The sequence below is a fragment of the Cucurbita pepo genome, chromosome 2 (genome assembly GCF_057944985.1).
Source record: "Cucurbita pepo subsp. pepo isolate OVF chromosome 2, ASM5794498v1, whole genome shotgun sequence".
Classification (NCBI taxonomy): Eukaryota; Viridiplantae; Streptophyta; class Magnoliopsida; order Cucurbitales; family Cucurbitaceae; genus Cucurbita; species Cucurbita pepo.
Window position 1 is genome coordinate 14049441 of NC_141799.1, and position 20144 is coordinate 14069584.

At 36.0% G+C, this 20144-nt stretch overlaps 4 protein-coding genes, 1 long non-coding RNA gene and 1 other non-coding gene across 10 annotated transcripts; 2 read left to right on the forward strand and 4 right to left on the reverse strand.

Annotated features, from left to right (window-relative positions):
• Positions 1 to 447: 447 nt before the first annotated feature.
• LOC111789390 (Rhomboid-related intramembrane serine protease family protein) lies at positions 448 to 3699 on the forward strand. Of its 2 annotated transcripts, none has more exons than XR_015420013.1 (6): positions 448 to 948; positions 1021 to 1225; positions 1318 to 1483; positions 2510 to 2680; positions 2887 to 3107; positions 3270 to 3410. XR_015420013.1 is itself a non-coding variant. In XM_023670150.2 (6 exons), exons 1-6 carry the CDS (start codon positions 504 to 506, stop codon positions 3520 to 3522), a joined length of 1395 nt encoding a protein of 464 aa, XP_023525918.1. In that variant the 5' UTR covers positions 450 to 503; the 3' UTR covers positions 3523 to 3699. The 2 variants fall into 2 exon arrangements, 1 of the variants encoding a protein (XP_023525918.1); XM_023670150.2 differs by having other exon boundaries at positions 450 to 948; positions 2887 to 3041; positions 3270 to 3699.
• Positions 3700 to 3788: 89 nt separating this feature from the next.
• Positions 3789 to 6460, reverse strand: LOC111789391 (14-3-3-like protein A). Of its 2 annotated transcripts, none has more exons than XM_023670152.2 (5): positions 6304 to 6460; positions 5059 to 5559; positions 4818 to 4940; positions 4561 to 4677; positions 3789 to 4143 (listed from the first exon to the last, which is right to left on the reverse strand). In XM_023670152.2, the coding sequence occupies exons 2-5, from the start codon at positions 5542 to 5544 to the stop codon at positions 4078 to 4080; spliced, it is 792 nt and encodes a 263-aa protein (XP_023525920.1). In that variant the 5' UTR covers positions 5545 to 5559; positions 6304 to 6460; the 3' UTR covers positions 3789 to 4077. The 2 variants fall into 2 exon arrangements, with proteins under 2 accessions (XP_023525920.1, XP_086977837.1); XM_087121711.1 differs by lacking the exon at positions 6304 to 6460 and adding an exon at positions 6163 to 6292.
• Positions 6461 to 9085: 2625 nt separating this feature from the next.
• On the reverse strand, positions 9086 to 11532 carry LOC111789392 (Ribosomal protein L12/ ATP-dependent Clp protease adaptor protein ClpS family protein). The gene is made up of 2 exons (XM_023670153.2): positions 11346 to 11532; positions 9086 to 9888 (listed from the first exon to the last, which is right to left on the reverse strand). Exon 2 carries the CDS (start codon positions 9838 to 9840, stop codon positions 9259 to 9261), a length of 582 nt encoding a protein of 193 aa, XP_023525921.1. The 5' UTR covers positions 9841 to 9888; positions 11346 to 11532; the 3' UTR covers positions 9086 to 9258.
• Positions 11533 to 13324: 1792 nt separating this feature from the next.
• LOC111787581 (uncharacterized) lies at positions 13325 to 14817 on the reverse strand. 3 transcript variants are annotated; one of them, XR_015414864.1, is made up of 2 exons: positions 14225 to 14817; positions 13325 to 13795 (listed from the first exon to the last, which is right to left on the reverse strand). It is a non-coding gene; the product is annotated as an uncharacterized LOC111787581 (long non-coding RNA). The 3 variants fall into 3 exon arrangements; XR_015414853.1 differs by lacking the exon at positions 14225 to 14817 and adding an exon at positions 14010 to 14218; XR_002814008.2 differs by lacking the exon at positions 14225 to 14817 and adding an exon at positions 13888 to 13998.
• Positions 14818 to 17181: 2364 nt separating this feature from the next.
• Positions 17182 to 18456, forward strand: CXE17 (carboxyesterase 17). Its single transcript, XM_023667597.2, has one exon. The coding sequence runs from the start codon at positions 17215 to 17217 to the stop codon at positions 18262 to 18264; it is 1050 nt and encodes a 349-aa protein (XP_023523365.2). The 5' UTR covers positions 17182 to 17214; the 3' UTR covers positions 18265 to 18456.
• A 1490-nt stretch (positions 18457 to 19946) lies between these two features.
• TRNAG-GCC (transfer RNA glycine (anticodon GCC)) lies at positions 19947 to 20017 on the reverse strand. The gene has a single exon. It is a non-coding gene; the product is annotated as a tRNA-Gly (tRNA).
• Between the last annotated feature and the right edge of the window lie 127 nt (positions 20018 to 20144).

The following is a 20144-nucleotide window of genomic DNA, read 5'->3' on the forward strand; positions in this document are numbered from 1 at the left end:
AAGACAACGCTCGAACTTTACCAAAAGAAAAGAACTGGAGAGACGCTTAACCTATAAATATATATATATATATACATCATGACCTATTCATTTCAATGGCTCCACTAAATTCCCAGCCAGACAAAGGTAGCCATGGAAGTTAACGGTTGAGAATAGCTTTGACCCGGGCTGCTGAGGTGGCGGACCAAGACTTTCAATATCCCAACCCAATCTAGTGTTTGGTGGGGTCTACTGGGATATTTCATGTGGTCCAAGGCCAATAGTTATGTAAAATATACATGACACGTGGCGTACTGTTAATGGATTAAGAGAGATAAGGCTGGTTTAGGGGATTACCAACATCTCTTTAGCCAATAATCTTAAATGAAATTTGCAGAATCTAAAAGCCCCAATGATCTTTAAATGAAATCTCCAAAATTTCAAGAACCTCTCACCTATTCAATCACCTTTTATAAATCATCCCTTTTGTTCATTTAGTAGCTCAAACATATACTCGAGTTCAAATGATGGCTCTCGTAATTCCCGCCGCTCGTCCCATACCAAACTTAAAAAACTCGATCAATCCAATTACCTTGCCAATTCTCGAGCGCCGTAATCATTGGCGGGAGATTTCAAATAACAATACGTCTGTTGCTATGGTTTGGACACGAACAACAAAACCAAGAAGAGGGTCGTTGACGGCATCGTTGCAAGATGACAAGCGTGGGAGATCCAATGGTTTGGATTCCGAGTCCGAGGTTTTCGAACAGCTATGTCGTGTTCGGGAGTGTGACACGAATAAGAAACAGTTGAGGTCGTTGGGTTCTTATTTTGGAAGGCTTCAAGGTGGTGGGAGTAAGAGAAAAATGGTTCCTTTGAAGAAGAAGGTAGAGGTGGTTGATACGGGTCAGTTCAAAGCTAAGAAAGAGCTCGAGTTGCTTGACGCTTATTTTGAAAAAGTTGATAATGGTAATTATTTTTTAATTTTATATTAATTTAATGGAGTAAATATTTTTTGAATATGCAATCTATAATTTACAGATGCATGCATGCTTAACCATGCGACGTATAATTTTGGAGGACAACATAAAAGAAAATCGGTCGTATTCACGTCGTTTCCTCTTGAAGATCACGAAAGAGACGACGAGACACAAATGCGACATGACAAACTCGATGATATGATTAAGAGAAGCATGTCAAGAACAACTCAACTACAAGAAGATGAAGTTTCTGATCTCTACTTAATGTACGATTCACATCCTAACTCGTAAAATCGCTTTTGTTATGATCGAATATGGTGGCTAACGGAACCGTGTTCGGTTTGTTTTCGGGATGCAGAAGTGCTCTGGTTTCAGTAAACATAGGTGTTTTCTTGTTTGAAGTAGCGAGTCCAGTAAAAAGCTCAGGGCTGCCACTCTTTTCACTCCCTTCTCTATATGGAGCAAAGATAAATGAGTTGATCCTAGTAGGAGAATGGTGGAGGCTTGTGACACCTATGTTTCTGGTACACGATTGATAGATATAACTCGGTTCGTGTTTCCGTTCTAGAGCTGTTTTGAACATTTATTCGTTTTTCCTTTTTAATAAGACTGAGAACAAAACGTGTGTAACAGCCCAAACTCACCACTAGTCGAGGTTGTCCTCATTGGGCTTTCCCTTTTGAGTTTCCCTCAAGGTTTTAAAATGCGTATGTTAAGGAGAAGTTTTCACACAGTTATAAGGAATACTTTGTTCCCCTCTCCAACTGATGTGGGATCTCACAATTCACCCCTTTGGGAGCCCAGCGTATTCGTTGGCACACCGCCCGATGTTTGTCTCTGATACTATTTATAACCGACCAAACCCATCTCTAGCAGATATTGTCCTCGTTGGGCCTTCCCTTTTGAGTTTTCCGTCAACGTTTTAAAATGCGTCTGTTAAGGAGAAGTTTCCACACCCTTGTTAGGAATGCTTTGTTCCCTCTCTCAATCATGTGGGATCTCACAACCTTGGGGCCCAGCATCCTCGTTGGCACATCGTCCGATGTTTGACTCTGATACTATTTGCAACCGACCAAACCCATCCTTAACCGATATTGTCCTCTTTGGACTTTCCCTTACAGTTTTAAAATGCATCTGCTAGGAGAAGTTCACACACCCTTAAATGCTTTGTTTCCCTCTCCATATATGGGATCTCACAATCCATCCCCCTTTGGGGCCAGCGTCCTCGATGACACACAGCTCGATGTCTAACTCTGGTACCATTTGTAACAGCATAAGCCCATCGCTAACAGATATTGTCATTTTTGGGCTTTTCCTTCCGAGTTTTGCAGGAATGCTTTGTTCTTCTCTTCAACCGATACGGGATCTCACATAGTGTCTACTTAAACGTAGTTCAACTAATCAAGTTATTAACAGTATATCTTACACGAAGTCGGGTGGGAGATTCGTATATCTCGTGACCCACTTTCTTTGACATTGAAGATTTGAATGTAAAGATTTGTTGATTATTACGTTGCTTTAGCTCTCATGAAGCTGATCTCTTTATGCAGCATTCAGGAGCTGTTCATGTTGCTCTCAGTTGTTGGACATTGGTTACATTTGGCCGTCAAGTTTGTATAGACTATGGCCCCTTTACATTTTTCTTGATCTATGTCTTAGGAGGAATTTCTGGCAATCTCACAAGCTTTCTCCATACTCCCGAGCCGACTATCGGTGGAACGGTAACGAAAAAAACAACGTTTTCCCTTCTCGTTTCCAATTACAGTCGATAAATTTACTTCCATTACCGCATATATTAATATCATACTCGAGACGTGCATAAACTAGTTCAAATACCTACGAGTAGTAGTCGAAGGCATAGTTCGAGTTTGATTGCTGTTGGTTAGTCTGATTGGTGATAGATGTAAATTATGAACACATGGAGCAGGGGCCTGTGTTTGCCATGATTGGAGCTTGGCTGAGTTACCAATTCCAAAGCAAAGATGTGGTTGCAAAGGATGTTTCAGACAGCATGTTCTTGAAGGCAATATTTGTAGCTGTCGTCAGTTCCATTTTGAGCAATATTGGGCCAATTGATGAATGGTGAGTAAAAAAACCTCTGGTTTCAAACCCTTAGAAACTCGAGACGAGTCTTAAAAATATGATCCTGTAAGTAACACTAACTTTTGTGTCGATAGTTAAACGATATATAATAGCTAGATCAATTTTTCAACCATTCTAAACGTCATTTGTAACATTCTCGAGAGAATTGTTAATGAATATCTTGACCGTTTTAGTTACGAATTGTTTTGGTTTGTTTGATGTTTGTAGGACTCACACAGGAGCAGCTTTCAGTGGAATGCTATATGGGATTTTAACATGCCCAGTTGTGGAGGTGAATGATGCTGGTTCTTCTTCATCTTCTGCATCATCTTCTTCAAGGAGAGGCCAAGAAAAGGGAATCAAACTTGTTAGGAAGTATGCTGATCCTCGCAAATCATTGGCTTTTTTTGCTCTGTTTATCATGGGATTCACAAGTTTGCTCTTCTTTATTCAGCCTCCTGCCACCACATTGCCCTTATAAGGCTTTTGATTGGCTTTGAGAGGAAATTTCTTCCCAAAATGTTGCCAAAATATCAAGTTTATAGTATAGTTTGCCTCTTGTTAAGCTTAGCTTACAATTTTGTCTTTCAATTGCTACAAGAACTCTCAAAATCCCAGTTTAAATCATATTATGATACTCGAAATGAATTAGAACGAACTCTCTTTGTATGTAGAAAATGAAGAACAGCAGATCAATGTGTTTAGACCAAACGAGAAAACGAAGATCATATTCCATAGCACTCGAAACATCGAAACACCGAAACATCAAATTCTTCTCATAAATAATAAAACCACATTATACTCTTTGTTGGAGTATTCAAAGGAAGGCTCTAGAAGTGCTTCCACATCTTGCACTCAAAAGCCAAAGCCCATCAACCAAAGACATCATTTCATTCAGGAACTACCAACAACAACCCAAGTAGCACTAACAACACTAAAAGACAGGGTCGCCACATTTTAAAGAAGAAAAGAAAAGAAAAAAAGGAAAAGTAAAAGTACAGAGTACAGCTCCTATTGACTCGAACAACCAGACAAACTACTGTCCATGTCCCTCTCCTGATTCACGTTTTGATGCTTCCTTAATTTCATCGCCGGCTTCATCCTACAAAATTTGTCACAAATCACCATCATTAGTATGCAATATCAGACCAGACACAACAGGTTACAGAACATGTCAGGACATGTCTACCGACTTTATTGTCATTAATGGCAATTGCACAAAGCCAGCTCATGTGTAGCACATTGCTATAATTTTAAAATTCGGGAGTTTTTTGGTTTGTGACTCAATGGATCTGTTTTTCTCTACCTTGGATCTAGGAGACTATTTACAGGAGAAGCAGACAAGAAAAAACAGACAAGATTTTAGACAGCAGTCTAATCAAGGTTTTCCAACGCGGTTGTGCAGAGATATGATTGGAAGCAGTAAAACAGAGCTGGAATAAGGGTATAGCAAGACTTGTCTTGAAAACAAAATTGAGTAGCCAATGCATCAAGGCTTGTGCCTGAGAGCGTTACTTACCCCAACATCAGAGGTCCAAAGGGTCAAGTTGTCTCGGAGAAGTTGCATGATTAAGGTGCTATCCTTGTATGATTCTTCACCCAATGTGTCAAGCTCAGAAATCGCTTCGTCAAAAGCCTATTTCAACACGAGACATAAGCTTATCATCAGCTAACCAAATTGATCTTAGGAAAAAAGGCCCAATCAGTGTCTTTCTTCTGTTTTTCTGATGGGTTTAACCAGAAAAAACCAGGCGTCGTATTAGTATAGAGCTTTACCTGCTTTGCCAAATTGCAAGCACGGTCTGGCGAATTGAGGATCTCATAATAAAACACTGAGAAGTTAAGAGCAAGACCTAGCCTAATTGGATGTGTAGGAGCCAATTCAGCAAGAGCAATATCCTGTTTTCATGGTTGAAAATACAGCAAAAGCAATTTGTTACTAAATACACTAACAAGTAATAGAAATGGTAATATATATAAAAGAGAGCGAAGAAATGTGAGGTGTGGTCAACTTGACCTGAGCAGACTTGTAAGCTAATAATGTGCTCTCAGCTGCTTCTTTCCTTTCAGCTCCAGTCTTGAACTCAGCCAGATACCTGTGGTAGTCACCTTTCATTTTGAGATAAAACACCTTCGACTCAGCAGATGAGGCTGATGGGATGAGATGAGACTCGAGTAGGCTCAAAATCCCATCACAGATCTTGCTCAATTCAGTTTCGATTTTGCTACGGTACTCCTTGATAATTGCAACATGGTCCTCATTTCCACGACTTTCTTCCTTCTGCTCAATGGAAGATATTATCCTCCAAGAGGCCCTCCGAGCCCCAATGACATTCTTGTAAGCAACAGAGAGAAGATTCCTCTCCTCAACAGTAAGCTCCTCCACATCCACAGTTTTGGCAACTTTCTCCATGAACTCTACCATTTCCTCATACCGTTCGGCCTGTTCGGCCAACTTGGCCAAGTAAACATTTTCCTCCCGTGAAGAATCAACAGTCGACATCTTCAATGTAACAAACTATTTTTCATAGCAATTCAAACGAGAAAAAATCAGATCATATTCAAAGCAATTCAAGTGCTTATAATTCATGGATTAAGAACTAGCTACAATTTCCCATAAGCACAATCTTCTCACAGCTAAAAACCAAGATCGAAGGGTTACACTTCCAGTCACTCAAATTTAGCTTTTCCATTTTGCTATCAATAGGACCAAACCATAAATCAGCGTTCCAAACAAACCCAGAATTTGGATGTTAAAATAAGAGCTTTGAATTCATTCAATCTTCCACACAGTACTACAACGAAGCATATACCCATAAATCGTACCTAAGATCCATCCCAGATTCCAAATTAAACCACACAGGATTCAACACTAGAATTTGAACAAACCCACAAAAAAGGAAAAAAGGAACGAAAACTATCTATAACTTTTAGGGCATCTAACCAAGAATTAAGCAATCAAAATAGCCCACATACAAGCAAACCACGATGAAATAATCAAGCGATTCCTAAAACAGAAATGAAAAGAAAAATGAAAAAGCAACAAACTATAGGTCACACTCATGTTAACCCTAGATCTCAACATCCAACAAGAAAACGAGAAAAGGGGAAAGCATCAAACCTAAAAACAAAAATAGTCCAAGTAAAAGGGTGGAAAAACCAACGAAATCCAAAGGCTAAATCGAAACCCTAACGCAAAATGGGGGGACGAAAGGGAAAGAGGAAACCAAGAACTGAGAGATCAAAAAGTAGGGATTATTACCTAGAGAAAACCGAGAGCAGAGAGTGAGATTGGGAAACTAGCAGGAAATGGGGAGAAGGGTTGGAAGGGGTTTTAAAACGGTAGGTTGAAGAGAACGCTCCAATGGGAGAAGGACACGTAATGGGTAGACAAGATGTCCTCCAGGGTATTTTTGGACTTTCCAGTGAAAGCGGTTGCCACGTAGGCGTTGACTGTCAACGATGTGAAGTGCCGTTGTACTTCTTGGGTCACCGGCTTGGTTGCAAAAAAATCGGGACGATGTTTTTAATATTAATCGTAAGTTGTTTTTTAGTCAACACGCTTGCCTGGTGCCACGCTCGTTCGACGTGTCGTTCTTATATTAGTAAAACTCCTTTTGAATTTTGGAAATATTTCATAATATATTTTCTCATTTAAAAAAAAAAAAATTGAATTCAATATTATTCTTCTATCTCTATATATAATTGTAACACCTATAGGCGTGCATGATATATTAATTAGACAAGTAATGTCAAACCGTACTGATAAAAATCGAACAAATATTAAACTGATATATATTGATTTATTTGAATTAATATAATCCACGGTCAAATCTTTCCTCAACACGGTTATTTCAATTTTATTATTGTATAATATCATGCTTATGTGTTGCTCGTGATGCCATCACGTGTAGATACACAGCGTAATTCTTTATTCAACTTGACATCATTGTGAACTAAATACTAACTTAAGCAACAACTCATAATAAATTTGAAAATTAAGACATTTTTAAGCGAAATGCTCGAAATCAACGTTTTAGAAATAGCGTTTAAAGTGTTTTATTGAGAATGACCAAAACACCATCACACTATTGTCTCTCATCGTAGGTGACCACCATACAATCGTCGCTAGCACCCATTTCTAGTAACCATTGTCGATGACCAACACTGATGACGAGGAAACCATCTCTAAAGACCATAAGGTGACGACAAATGATAATTATTCGCAACCATCCCCAATGATCGACAATAATTTTCAATGATCAATGACAATCTCTAGCGACCCTTCTAATTGTGATTGGTAGATTACAATGTTAATTATAAATACGAACTATTAGTCGTTCTTAATAATAATATTTTTAAATATAAAAGAAACCAAATAAGTTTGTGTATAGAAATATTTTGAGAAAATGTATTAATTTCAAATAATTTATTAGATTCTTTATGAAAATAACTACTTAAAATAAAATGAATTAAAAAGGTTTAATTCAAATATTCCCCAAGTCTACCCCCAATATTATGGAAATAATAAATTTAAATAATAATAATAAATAATAGTGACCTTATAAATAATATATGCATGATTTGCAATTAAAATATTATTTATTAAATGCTACTACACTGATGTTAATATTATACAGATGTTTGATTAATTCATAATTAAGATTATTTTAATAAATTTCACGAAAACCAAAAAGATATTGAAATTGTATTAAACATTAAATATATTCCAATAATATCTAAAAAGAATTAAGAATTAAAAAAAAAATTCGAAAAATGAGTCAACAAAGGTGTCCTCAATGATTTGCTTTTTCAATCAATTTGTTACCAAACATTATTATTATTATTATTATTATTATTATTATTATTATTATTATTTCGAGGAGCATGATAAATGACTCCAAAATGTCAAAGGTTATTATCCATGTCCCTAATTATTCTTAAATATATAATGAGCATGAGAAAAATAAATAAATTACGAAATCAATAAAAAATAATTATACAAAATTTATAACTTCATAAATTAATTGATAATAGTGATTAACTAGCTTTTAAATTAAGATCTACTTTCTAAATATACTACCAAATATATATTTAAAGACGCTAAAAACATAAAATATAACTCTATTTTTTGCTATCCCGTGTTTTCTAATGATGAACCAAATAAACCCTAAAATATTGATGCATCGACGAATGTCGATACCGCTCTATATTTGACATAATATGGAGGAGCAAAATCACATACAGTGAATTTTGTTGTTGGGTTTAGGTAAAGGTTCTAAAAATTGAAAGCAGATTCATAAAGCTTATCTAATGTTTTGATAGTGTTGTTGAAAGGCATAAAGTTCACACAAAATGTCAAAGGGTATGCCCAACAAGAATGGCTGAAATTCTTTTGGAACTAACCAGTCAAATCATTGCTTCTTGGTGGGATTGTAAAGGTCCTACCACAAGTTTTCTAATGACCCAAATTCACTACTACTAGATACTATCTAGGTTTAAAACGCGTCTACTAAGGAGATGGTCTAGCCCTACTTCGACCAATGCCTCACACCGTCTAGTGACTGACTTTGATACTATTTGTCACCGTTCGAGTGCATCACTAACAGATATTCTTAACTTTCTAGATCTAAATAATTGTCTTTATAAGGCCACCACAATCAACCTAACCGTATCCATAATTTCGAAAGAACAATGCAAGCTAACTGAAACTAGGATGTTTTAAAACTATGAATCAAGCTTTAGTGAGAAAGCATCATGATCAGTTTCATAGAGCGTACCTGTCTCTGCAAGCCTTGGCAGGAACTGAAGAAAACGTGCAACCGCGGAGAGTCTCAGCACGGGTACCACCTCGACCTTCTGTTTCTGTTATTATCACCGGCAGTACCTTGCAAAAGTATATATAAATACCACACAGAACTTGATATATAACTAAGGGGCTCAACTGGTTATACATCAGTACCTCACCTTTATGAGCAGAAGATTTGAATTTACTCCACCTATATTTGTTTTGTAATGTCATATTCTAAAAAGAAAACTGCATATCGGAAAAACAAGTCTAAAACTGATTTATTCTTCCTCGTCCTTGTGCAACTCATCTGGCGGGCAACAACATCAACCCATAGAACAAATATTGAGTGATTGAAGCTAAGAGTTGTCATTTCTAAAGCCGTAGGACAAATATAAATAAAACACAAAAATAACTTTAGAACAATTTTTACTCCATGACTGCAACCCCTCCAGCAGCTTTGATTTTTTCGATAATGCTGTTTGCTTCCTCCTTGGTCACTCCTTGCTTAAGAATTGCAGGTACTTTCTCTACTAAGTCTTTTGCCTCCTTCAGACCCAAATTAGTGAAAGCCCTCACTTCTTTAATCACCTTAATTTTGGCAGCTGCCTCGAACTTCTCTAACTTCACGTCGAAAGCGGTTTTCTCCTTTTTCTCCTCTACTTTGGAAGATCCTGTGGCTGCTCCTCCTCCGGAACCCATGTCCATGCCATCAACTGAAATTTGCTCCAGCTTAGGATGTTTAAGCCTTTCAGTGAGTGTGGGACCAATCTGGCAACGCTCATCGACAGGCAGTGCTGCAATTCTTTCAGCTAGCTGAATGATTTTATTAGAGGGTGGAGGCCTAGGGCCATATGGATCATAAAATGGTGGATACTTGTATTTTTTTGGCTTAGCATTCGGGTCTCTGGGAGTAAAATCAGGCTGGAAGAAGCGGACCTGCAACGACCCGATGATTTTAGGAAGTGTGGAACGAGCTTGAAGGGATTGTGCAACTGCAATCATCTTCATGATTTCTTCGATTCAATCAGTGAATTATTGCATCGTGGCACTAAATCCCTGAGGAACATGATAATCAAAAAGGTCAGTTCACATAGATGGAAATGCAAAAACAAAAATTTGAAGGTTGCGTTTAGAATCCCTAATGAACACAAGAATCCAAGATCAATTAACTTAACATGCATGAAAAACTAAGACAAGATCTGTAGAACGTAATTAGTTTAAGCTGCTATTGAGTTACTATCACCCCTCCTCCCTGTCTCACCCCCATCATGAAGGACAAATCACCAATTGACATAGCTGAAAACTGAATTAAAAAATATTAAGGACAAAAAATCATCAATTAACAAGGGTGAAAACAAAAGAGCTTAATTTCAGTTTTCTCCTGAACTCCCTCCAGATCTCACTCAAGGCATAAAAAAATAATAAGTTAATACAGATTGATAAAAATCTAAGAAAAAAATTGCAGAAACCATGCCAGTTCTGATTCGTCTTCCTTTGATCGAATTGTAGTGGCATTCCAAAACTGGGCCTTCTGGCAACCTTACTATTCTGTGGAGCAAGGTATCAGTGGAAGTTGTGTAAGCTTTCAATGGTGTCTTCTCCATCATTATTAAAATAGAAGTTTGAGATATAACTTTAGAGTTGGTTACCAATTACCAATATGTATGGACTTAACTCTCAGATTAAGAAAGCAGTTCCAGCAAGATCTAGTCAAATTTTCTAGCCTCATCAAAGGAATTCAACGCATTTGCCCTGTTTGTACCCAAATAGATAGATTTTTTTACTCATTTGGATATATTTTTTCAGAGGCACAGTGCGTTTGGAAGGGTGGAACTTGAGAGAATGTTGGCGTTCGATTACATCAGATTTCCTATATTGGGTGATTGTGCATAGTCCGTAGGGTTCTATGGCCATCTAAACAGAGAGGCGTTGCTCACATTCAACAACGTTCCATTCCTAAAAATTTCTCTATGGAACACTAAAAATATGTAGCCATAGTTTATCACCCTCACGAAAAGCTCTAATAAGTTAACTATTGTGCTTAGCTGGGGACCTTTCTTGGACACTACTACTTTTTTTATAGGTGTGAAATCTGTTTGGTTTAGTCAGTGTTCAGCAGTCGAACCCATGCCCAAACGAACAATGCACAAATGAGAGAACTCATCTTTAACCTAACTGAGATTTCGATCAGTTCTCTATCTCTTCCAAACCATTAAAAGACCATTCGACCAGATTCATTGAAGTCAACTCCACTAACCAAATCGGAGGATCTTATTGCAAACAACTGCTTCCTGTCAGATTCTTTGAAGTCAACTTCCCTAACCATTCGACCAGATACTTTAAACATAATTGGATGACTGATTCATGTCTGAATCACAAATGCCAACACACAAACCATGTCCCAATTTGCCGTAAGGCTGTTTTTATTTTCGTTGCTATTTGGCTCCTCCATTCTTCCACCAAGTTCTAATTTTTCGAGTGAGAAGAAAGACAGATTGAGATTGAAAGAATACCTGTAACAACAAGAGAGTAGAAAATCAGTGAACAGCCCCGAGAAGGGAGGAGGCTACGGTCACGAACCGAACAACGACGGCAGCAACGAACGGGAAAGAGGCGGCGGCGACACCGAGCTGCTGAAACAGAGGAGGCAAAGGCGAGGGAGTGAAGGAGAAGAACAGTTGGTTAGGGTTTTCCTATTTCTTTTTTCTAATTATTTATTTATTTTATTTTATTTTACGGCGAATTAAAAGAAAAGGCTAATTTAATGGGATAAGGAGGATTAATCGATTTTTTCTTTTTAAATTTAATTGATATATGCCTATTTACACTTCACCTTAGAGAGTTTGAAAGTATTAAAAAAAAAAAAAAAAAAAAAAAAAACTGTGTATGTATTAATAGTAATAGGTTAGCTTATTCTAATTAATAAACAATATATTTAAAAATAGTATTAAATGTGTGAATAGCTTATTCTAATTAATAAATCTTTTATTATATAGTAAACGTTTGTATAAAATAAACCTTTATATTATATAATAAACAATATAACCGTATAAAATTTGTGAAAACCTTTATATTATATAATAAACAATATATTTAAAAATAGTATAAAATGTGTGATTAACTTATTCTAACTTTATATTATATAATAAACAATATATTTAAAAATAGTATAAAATCGGTGAATAACTTATTTTAACTTTATATTATATAATAAACAATATATTTAAAAATAGTATAAAATGTGTGAATAGCTTATTCTAATTAATAAATCTTATTAATCTTTTATTATATAGTAAACGTTTGTATAAAATAAATCTTTATAATATATAATAAATAATATAGTATAAAATGTATGAAAACCTTTATATTATATAATAAACAATATATTTGGCTGGGTCGAACTCAAAAGTGAGTGAACTGACCTCAGTAGAACTGACCTCAGTACCACTCTCGCAAACCCATTAATATAAAAGAATTTTTAATATATTTTATATATCTCAGTACAACTCTCGCAAACCCATTAATATAAAAGAATTTTTAATATATTTTATATATCTCAGTACCACTCTCGCAAACCCATTAATATAAAAGAATTTTTATTTGGCTCGGGTCAACTCGAGAGTTTTACCCATGAACCCGAAACTGAACCGATTCAGTTCAGGCTCAGAAAAATGAACTCAACCCTACCCGAAATGCTAATCCAACCCAACCCAACTGTTATAGTTTGGGTTGGGTTGGTCCGGGTTGTCGGGTTGAATGTACACCCCTACTTGTCAGGTTGTCTTTTTTTTTTTTCTCATTTTAAATTAAAATAATATTGAAGTGAATATACATTTTTTATTTCCAATATATCAAATAACCACTAATGCATTAGGTTAATCTCAATTTAATTTTTAATATTTTACCTTTAATGATCCTTATAACATAATTTATTATTTTTTTCTTAAAAAAATCACACATTTTAATTAAAAATATATAAATTTTTTGTATTATGTTCGCCCGTGTACCAAGGTTGTTTGAGTTGTGGGTGATCACCGAAGGTCATCAAACAACCAAGAAACATATGTCAAAGATAGCTCATTGCTTGGATGGTTGCTCGCCCACTAAAAACTCATCGTCACTCTGTTCACATTATGGAACAATGATAACTATAGATATATTGCCAAACTCACTTCTTCAATATCGTTATGGTGGCTGATAGCATGCAAATGTTAGAGTGATTGTGGGCACCATGTGGAAACGAATAAGGATTCCGGTATTCTTCGTGCCATAGTGTAACGACCCAAATCCACCGCTAGCAGATATTGTCCTCTTTGGACTTTCCCTTTCGGGCTTCCCTTCAAGGCTTTAAAATGCGTTTGCTAGGGGAAGGTTTCCACACTCTTATAAACGGTAGTTTGTTCCCCTCCCCAACCAATGTGAGACATCACACATAGACATGTGACACAGAGCTTTGTGCAGAAGCGAAGTAGATTTATGGTAGAAGGGAGACTAGCAGCAACACGATGTTGGAGATAGACAATTTTTGCACACAGAAATTACAAACTCTCAGCTATCCCAATGCTAACATCAAATTCACTCTAAATCATGTCAGAATGCAATCATCTCTATTAGTACGAGGTTTTTTTTGGGTGAAACCAAAAGTAAAATCACGAAAGTTTATGTTCTAAGTCAACAATAACATGTCTTTAAAGAGATATTGAAGGTCAATTGTCGCTGAAACAAAAATCATAGATATACTAACCTTTATTCGTTGTTAGCAAGCAGAAATTAGAGCAAGTGTTTGTTGCTGTTCAGCCACTTCCGTGCAATAACAGCAGTGAGATGAGATTTTCCAGAATCAATGATAAAGCAAAAACAAATCTTTTCCTTATCCTCAGATTTTTCTAGACTCGTCAACGACACAGTTCAGATACGCCTGAAGATCATACATATCTTCATTGACATTGATCTACAGTGAGACCTGCCAACCAGGAAACAAACAGAATAGTCATAAAACTGAAAATCTTTCCATTCAACTTGAAGCTAAAATGTTTAAAATTATTTAGAACTTACAAAATATGTAATCTAAGTGCCCAAGTTTAAAGCCAAATTCACTTTGTAAGTAACATCTCAAACTTTCAAGGACCAAAATGAAATGAATTAAAAAGTTTATGGATCCAAAATGGACAATTTACCAATTTGAAAGAAGTTTCCTAATATAATTTTCCCTTCAAGAATCAAACCAATGAATGATGAACACGCTTTCTGGTTTCTAGTCACTCCTAGTCTTTAAACTAGAAACGAAGAAACTTTTGACTTACAACAGTTCAAAGGGGGAGGGGGATATAATATTTTGTTCGCTATTATTTGGAATCTGGCTGGAGGGATGTATTCTTTTGTAAGTATTTACCATAACCCTTCAGATTTTCTGCACGGAGCATCTCCTATCTTTGTCTCAATCTGAAGGCACAGATTGGGATGGTAAAGAAAGAAAAAAAAAAGAGAACATAGCTAACACTTAAAAGGATTTCTACCCAATTTGGTTATCCTTCTAGCAAGAGGAGAATCCCAGTGCTAGAATGAAAGGAATCAGAATGTTTTTTAGAGATTTGAATGAGACCCATCGTTCAGAGTCCACCTAACAGATCTCAGCTCTATGACTTTCTGAGATTGATACCAGTACCTCAAAAAGCTGTATTATGTAAAGTATTTTGGCATAAAATCTTTCAGGTGGACCTACTGAATATTGAAATCTTATACTACAAGGTGGATCTGGCTTGTGAATTATTTGTATTCAGCACCTTGAATTCTAGACAAACCGTTCAAAGTTCATATCTGCAATTATCATAGTAAAATGATTTCTCTAGCAGTTTCTAGAGAAGCCCTTGGTTTTTTCCCCCACAGTAACATCCAAACTGCAAATAAATTGTATCTAACAGCAGAAACAGGAAACGAGTTCAAAATTCTCAATGAGTTCAGAGTGATAATGATAAACGAAAGAAAAATTACACACACAGAAGAAGACAAGGATTGCCTTCTCTTTCAGAAAGATTGTCCTGGCGAATCCACTTCTCCTTGAACCCAACCATCAATGTGAATATGAAGTGTTTAAAACTTTGTCATTTCCTTCTGGAAAAAAAGACGCCAAAAGATGATAGAAATTCCAACTTCTTGTTTAGGGTTTAAGGAAGTTTCATAGAGATATTTGTTGTAATTAGCATTCGAGAGAGATCACGAGAAGAAAACAGAAAAATAGACACAAATAGGAACAAAGAAAGAATCAAAACATCTCTCAAGATATGTTTATCATCTGAGAATGATAGCAAGGACATGACAAGTAAGTTTGGATATTTGAAGGAAAATACTGCACAAAATTCATTCACAACAAGAGTAATGATAATTTTCCCTCCTAAAAAAAGTGCGGAAGTGCCAGGGGTTTATTCATCCTGATTTATGAAATTATTTTCTCTTCTTTCTAATCCCTTAGAAGCAGATTGTGACTTCCACAAATACAAAGACTAGGATTGGCTTTTAAGGAACAGTAGAAGAGTGCTTTGGGTCAAACCCACTTTTCAGATATGAATATCAAAGAGAAGTACACGGAAACTAGTGAGAATGAGAATGAGAATTAGATTTTATCATTGTGTTTGTCAAATTATTTTAGAACTGAGACCGGAATGCAAAGCATCACCATTGATATGAGAATCTACTTTAACCCCCCCCCCCCCCCCCCCCCCCCAAAAAAAAAAAGAAAAAAGATAAGTATAGAAAGTAAAACTAAAATAAAACCAAGAGGAATCAAGGGGGACTGTCTCAAGTTTAGAGAAGAGCACACAGTTACGAATTTCTCATCATCTCATTCTTAGTTTTATAATAAAGGAGTTAGGAGTGTGGAAAAGTGACTCCTGAGCCTTAGTTTTGTTTTTATGATTGATTCATTCCACATTTGAAGGTATAAGATATGTTTTAATGATTGATTCATTCCACATTGGAAAGAGCAGCAGGCCACTAACCTTTAATTTTTCTGGTAAGATTTAAATCTACAACCTACAATTGAAGACATGATATCAAACCACTTTGAGCCTAAGCTCAACCCAGCCCAGTTCTCATCATTACACCTTCATTGGTTTTTCATGTCTAAAAACCATTGGTTAAAAGTATATTTACTTTTCTAATCTTCAAAAGAGAGGGAGGACTTGGTCTTCGGGATAGGAAGGCATGAATTAAAATCACCACATTCGAAAGCAAAGATAGATTTCTTGGAGTTTTAGGTCATTGGGAGGAGAAAAACCTGGCCATGCTTTTCAATGAATGTTAGGAGAAATCCGAATTTTCTCCAAAAAGAAAGACTTCCACAAGTCAAAAAGCTGTGAAAGACAGAAAGACATAGCTTGGAGAATAAAGCTAATGACCATTTGCATGTATGCGAAATTAAAAGATGGTATCAAGATTTAGACAGGACAGATAGTACTTTATTTCGATTAGTGAATATGACAATAGCATTTAGGACTATGGAAAGAATAATTTAAGATAAGAAGGGTACCGACTTAGGATGCATCCAAGAAAAAATTGCAATTTGATCAAATACCATTTTACTTTGATGATTATGGTTAAAAGTTACAACTACATCCCTTAAAACTTAAGATTGTATCCTGTAAAGTTTCTACCAAAACACTCTTTGACTAAATAATGACATTAATGACTTGAAAAGACCTGCAAATAGATGATAAGAAAAAGTGGAACCCAACAAAATAAAATGACATGTGCAACATACTTTACTTTTAAAGTAAGGAATCATTTTTTTTCTAGTTTTGACCAACTATCCACTTTTGTAGTTTCGTGTTAAATTAGTTAATGTCTATCCAACAGGCATGCTACACATCATTAGAGAATTAAAATGCAAAGGTCAAAAACAGTTGAAATTTTTAAAATTTTAGAACTAAATGGATCAATAGTCAAAAGTGAAAAGGTGGGGGTGCCTAAAATTACCACGTTTACAATCAAAATGAGATTGATGGGCATTGCGGATCTGTCAAGTTGGGTTGAAGGCATCTTTGATGGCTATTGCAATCATGAAACTATTCACTGTTTTGTAAGATAATCACTTGCATTCACGTGAACTTGACTTCAGATAATTAAAGAACTATTATACTTCAAAAAGTATGAACTACGAAGACGGTAGAAAGAACACAAAATCAAAGAATCAAAGGAGTGAAGTCGAACCAGATAAATGGTCGGTGGGTTTTGTTTCCACTGGCCGAATAAAAAGGAGATGAAGCTTCTGTTTCCTAGCCTTTTAAGCTTCCTTTGATCCAATCTTCTGGTTCTTTCTAACATCTATAAAGACACCTCAATTCAATCCCATCCATGCCATAGCACCATTTTCATCAAACCCATTACATGATATTCAAAAGAATGGCTGCCATGTACGTCGATCCAAGGCTCAAACTCCAGATGGCCAAACCCCACCTTCAAAATGGAGGCACGTCAGAAGAGATTGAAGGGCTGATTCGAGTTTATGCAGATGGTCATGTTGAAAGGCCCCCAATCATCCCAAATGTAGCCTGCAGCACCACAGCATCAGACAAAGGCGTAACTGCAAAAGATGTTCTCATAGACATTTTTACAAACACTTGGGCGCGTATTTACATTCCTAACTCTCAACGAAACCTCCCTTTGCTTGTTTACTTCCATGGCGGTGGCTTTTGCGTTGGCTCTGCCGCCTGGAGCTGTTACCATGAATTCCTCCTCAATCTTGCTTCCAAAGCAAAATGTGTAATCCTCTCAATCAACTATCGTCTTTCCCCTGAAAATCGCCTCCCCGCCGCTTATGACGACGGATTCAACGCACTCATGTGGTTGAAACAGCAAGCAATAACCAACCCAATCGAACACAAATGGTGGTTAGGCAATTGCAATCCATCAAAATTGTTCCTCGCCGGCGATAGCGCTGGAGCAAACATAGTATACAACACCGCTACAAGGCTAGGGCACAACGAATCCACACTCCTAAAACCCCTAACTCTAAAGGGTATAATCCTAATCCAACCTTTCTTCGGCGGAGAATCGCGAACCAAATCAGAAAAGCTCGCCGCTACGCCCTCCTCCACCTCCGCGCTAACTCTCTCCGCCTCCGACACATACTGGCGGCTATCCCTTCCGCCGACGGCCAATCGCGACCATCCATGGAGCAACCCACTGGTGAATGGCGGCGCAAAGCTGAAAGAAACGAAACTTCCACCATTAATGGTATGCATATCGGAGTTGGACATACTGTTGGACAGAAACTTAGAATTCTGTGCAGCCATGGCAGGCGCCGGGAAGAAAGTGGATAGAGTGATTCTGAAGGGAGTTGGACATGGCTTCCAAATTCTGAACAAAGATCAGATCTCCACTCAGCGAACACAAGAACTGATGGGTTCCATTCGAGCTTTCATTCATCAACAATAGGTCAAAATATATTCGCTTCTGGTTCAATTTTGTCCTTAGAGAAGAACATCAACTCCATCATAGTCTGCATAATCCTAATTTTTTAAGGAAAAAAAAAATTATGAACTACCGTAGGAAGTAAAGAAGAAATTAGAATTTCCAATTTCTGTCTCTAAGTTATAAAATTATGAATGAAAATATAATATTTAATTATTTCTTCGTCATTTAATTTTCATTTCATAAAACGAACCATATAAACATTACTTCGTAGTAACATAGCTCGTGAGACCTAAAGTCTTTTCAAGGTCATGAACATCTATACTACTCTTGTTTGGCTATCCATTTTTTTTTAACTGTGTAACGTGTCAAATCAATCAATATTTACTTAATAGGTCTGCTCGTTGTTATTGTTCAAGTAAAAAGTTGAGATTCCATCAGTTTGAGAGTGAAACGAAGTATTCTTTATAAGGGTGTGAAAATATTTTCCTATCACAACCATATGTAACGAACTAAAGTAGATTATATAGCGGTAGGCTTGAGCTGTTACACGTACCAAAGTACGTTTTCTATAGTATAACAGTAATAGGGGTGAAAATTTAAACTTTTTGACTAGGAGAAAATATAGATATTGTCGTAGCATGTTCAACTATATTGATACTGTCTCGTTTTTATTAAACTAAATTAAATATAAAAAAATATTAAAAAAGTTATATTCATCGTGGTCACGTTGTTTTTATTGGATTTTTAGTATAGGAGTATTTTTGTAATAATTATAAAAAAAAAAAAAAGAAGGATAATATTGTAATTTTGTTAAAGAATATGAGGTTATTGAAATATTAGTAAAGTAAGTATTTAATTTAGTATAAAGATAGAGGCAGCCCTTGGTGGACATCAAGAGCTTGGACAATATTCCATTAAGTGTCCGAAAAGGGAAATTCCATAAGTGTCCTAAAAGGGTAAGGGAGAACATTTGATGAATGGATAAAGACACTCCTATCCCATCCACCTTTGGATTCACAAAAGCTTCATACTTTGCTCGAGTAAGAATACGAGAGTTTTGTTTGTTTTTTTTTTTTTTACAATTAAATTTATCGCTAGACGTATGAACTACAAATGTAATAATTTGGCTGTTTTAAGGCATGTTGTTCGTTGTTCATAAATTTTTTTAAAACATAAGCATAAATTTTGTTTTCATGGCATAACTAGAGATATTCATTTGACCAACGTAGTTTGAATCCTATAAGAACCCGCCTCAAATGAGTCAGGGAATGAAAAGAGAGTGATAAAAGATTTCTCCTTGTTAGCTAAATGAAAATAGAGGTCGAGATTGTATTTTTTATCTCCATCCCTGACCTTGACCCCATCTCGCCCTACTTTACTTTTTATACATATATAATTTATCATGATATCTTGCATTTTTAATGAAAAAAATATTTGAAAAAGGAAAATAATGCATTAAAAATTCTTACTTTCTATATAAAAAATTAAAAATTTTATGAAAATTAATGAGAATAAAAAATTAAAAATTTTATGAAAATTAATGAGTAAATAAGGCTAACAGAGTAAATAGCAAAAATTGGAAAAAAAAAAAAAAAAAAAAGTCAAGCTCTGAGACGCTGATTGTTCTCGCCAGATAAGATCGGACGGTTGTGATCGACCATGATCACGTACAACGCTTATTTCTTCATCGCAAGACGAATTAATGCACCAGCCGGGAATCGAACCCGGGTCTATACCGTGGCAGGGTACTATTCTACCACTAGACCACTGGTGCTTGTTGATAAATACGTATTTTAATCTTGTTTTTAATTAATTAAAATAAAATTCTTAAAAAACATACTTTTATATATTTATTTTAATCAAATTAAAATTTTACTTTTCCGTTGACGTTTGACTGTTTT

Bases quoted from the DNA above. Each gene is read 5' to 3' on its own strand.
- LOC111789390 (XM_023670150.2), top strand. From the start codon at position 504: ATGATGGCTCTCGTAATTCCCGCCGCTCGTCCCATACCAAACTTAAAA. The intron at 949-1,020 runs GTAATTATTTTT...TATAATTTACAG, and splicing joins TTTTGAAAAAGTTGATAATG to ATGCATGCATGCTTAACCAT. The intron at 1,484-2,509 runs GTACACGATTGA...CTCTTTATGCAG, and splicing joins TTGTGACACCTATGTTTCTG to CATTCAGGAGCTGTTCATGT.
- LOC111789391 (XM_023670152.2), bottom strand. From the start codon at position 5,544: ATGTCGACTGTTGATTCTTCACGGGAGGAAAATGTTTACTTGGCCAAG. The intron at 4,941-5,058 runs GTCAAGTTGACC...CCATGAAAACAG, and splicing joins TAGCTTACAAGTCTGCTCAG to GATATTGCTCTTGCTGAATT. The intron at 4,678-4,817 runs GTAAAGCTCTAT...GTGTTGAAATAG, and splicing joins CTTGCAATTTGGCAAAGCAG to GCTTTTGACGAAGCGATTTC.
- LOC111789392 (XM_023670153.2), bottom strand. From the start codon at position 9,840: ATGAAGATGATTGCAGTTGCACAATCCCTTCAAGCTCGTTCCACACTT.
- CXE17 (XM_023667597.2), top strand. From the start codon at position 17,215: ATGATATTCAAAAGAATGGCTGCCATGTACGTCGATCCAAGGCTCAAA.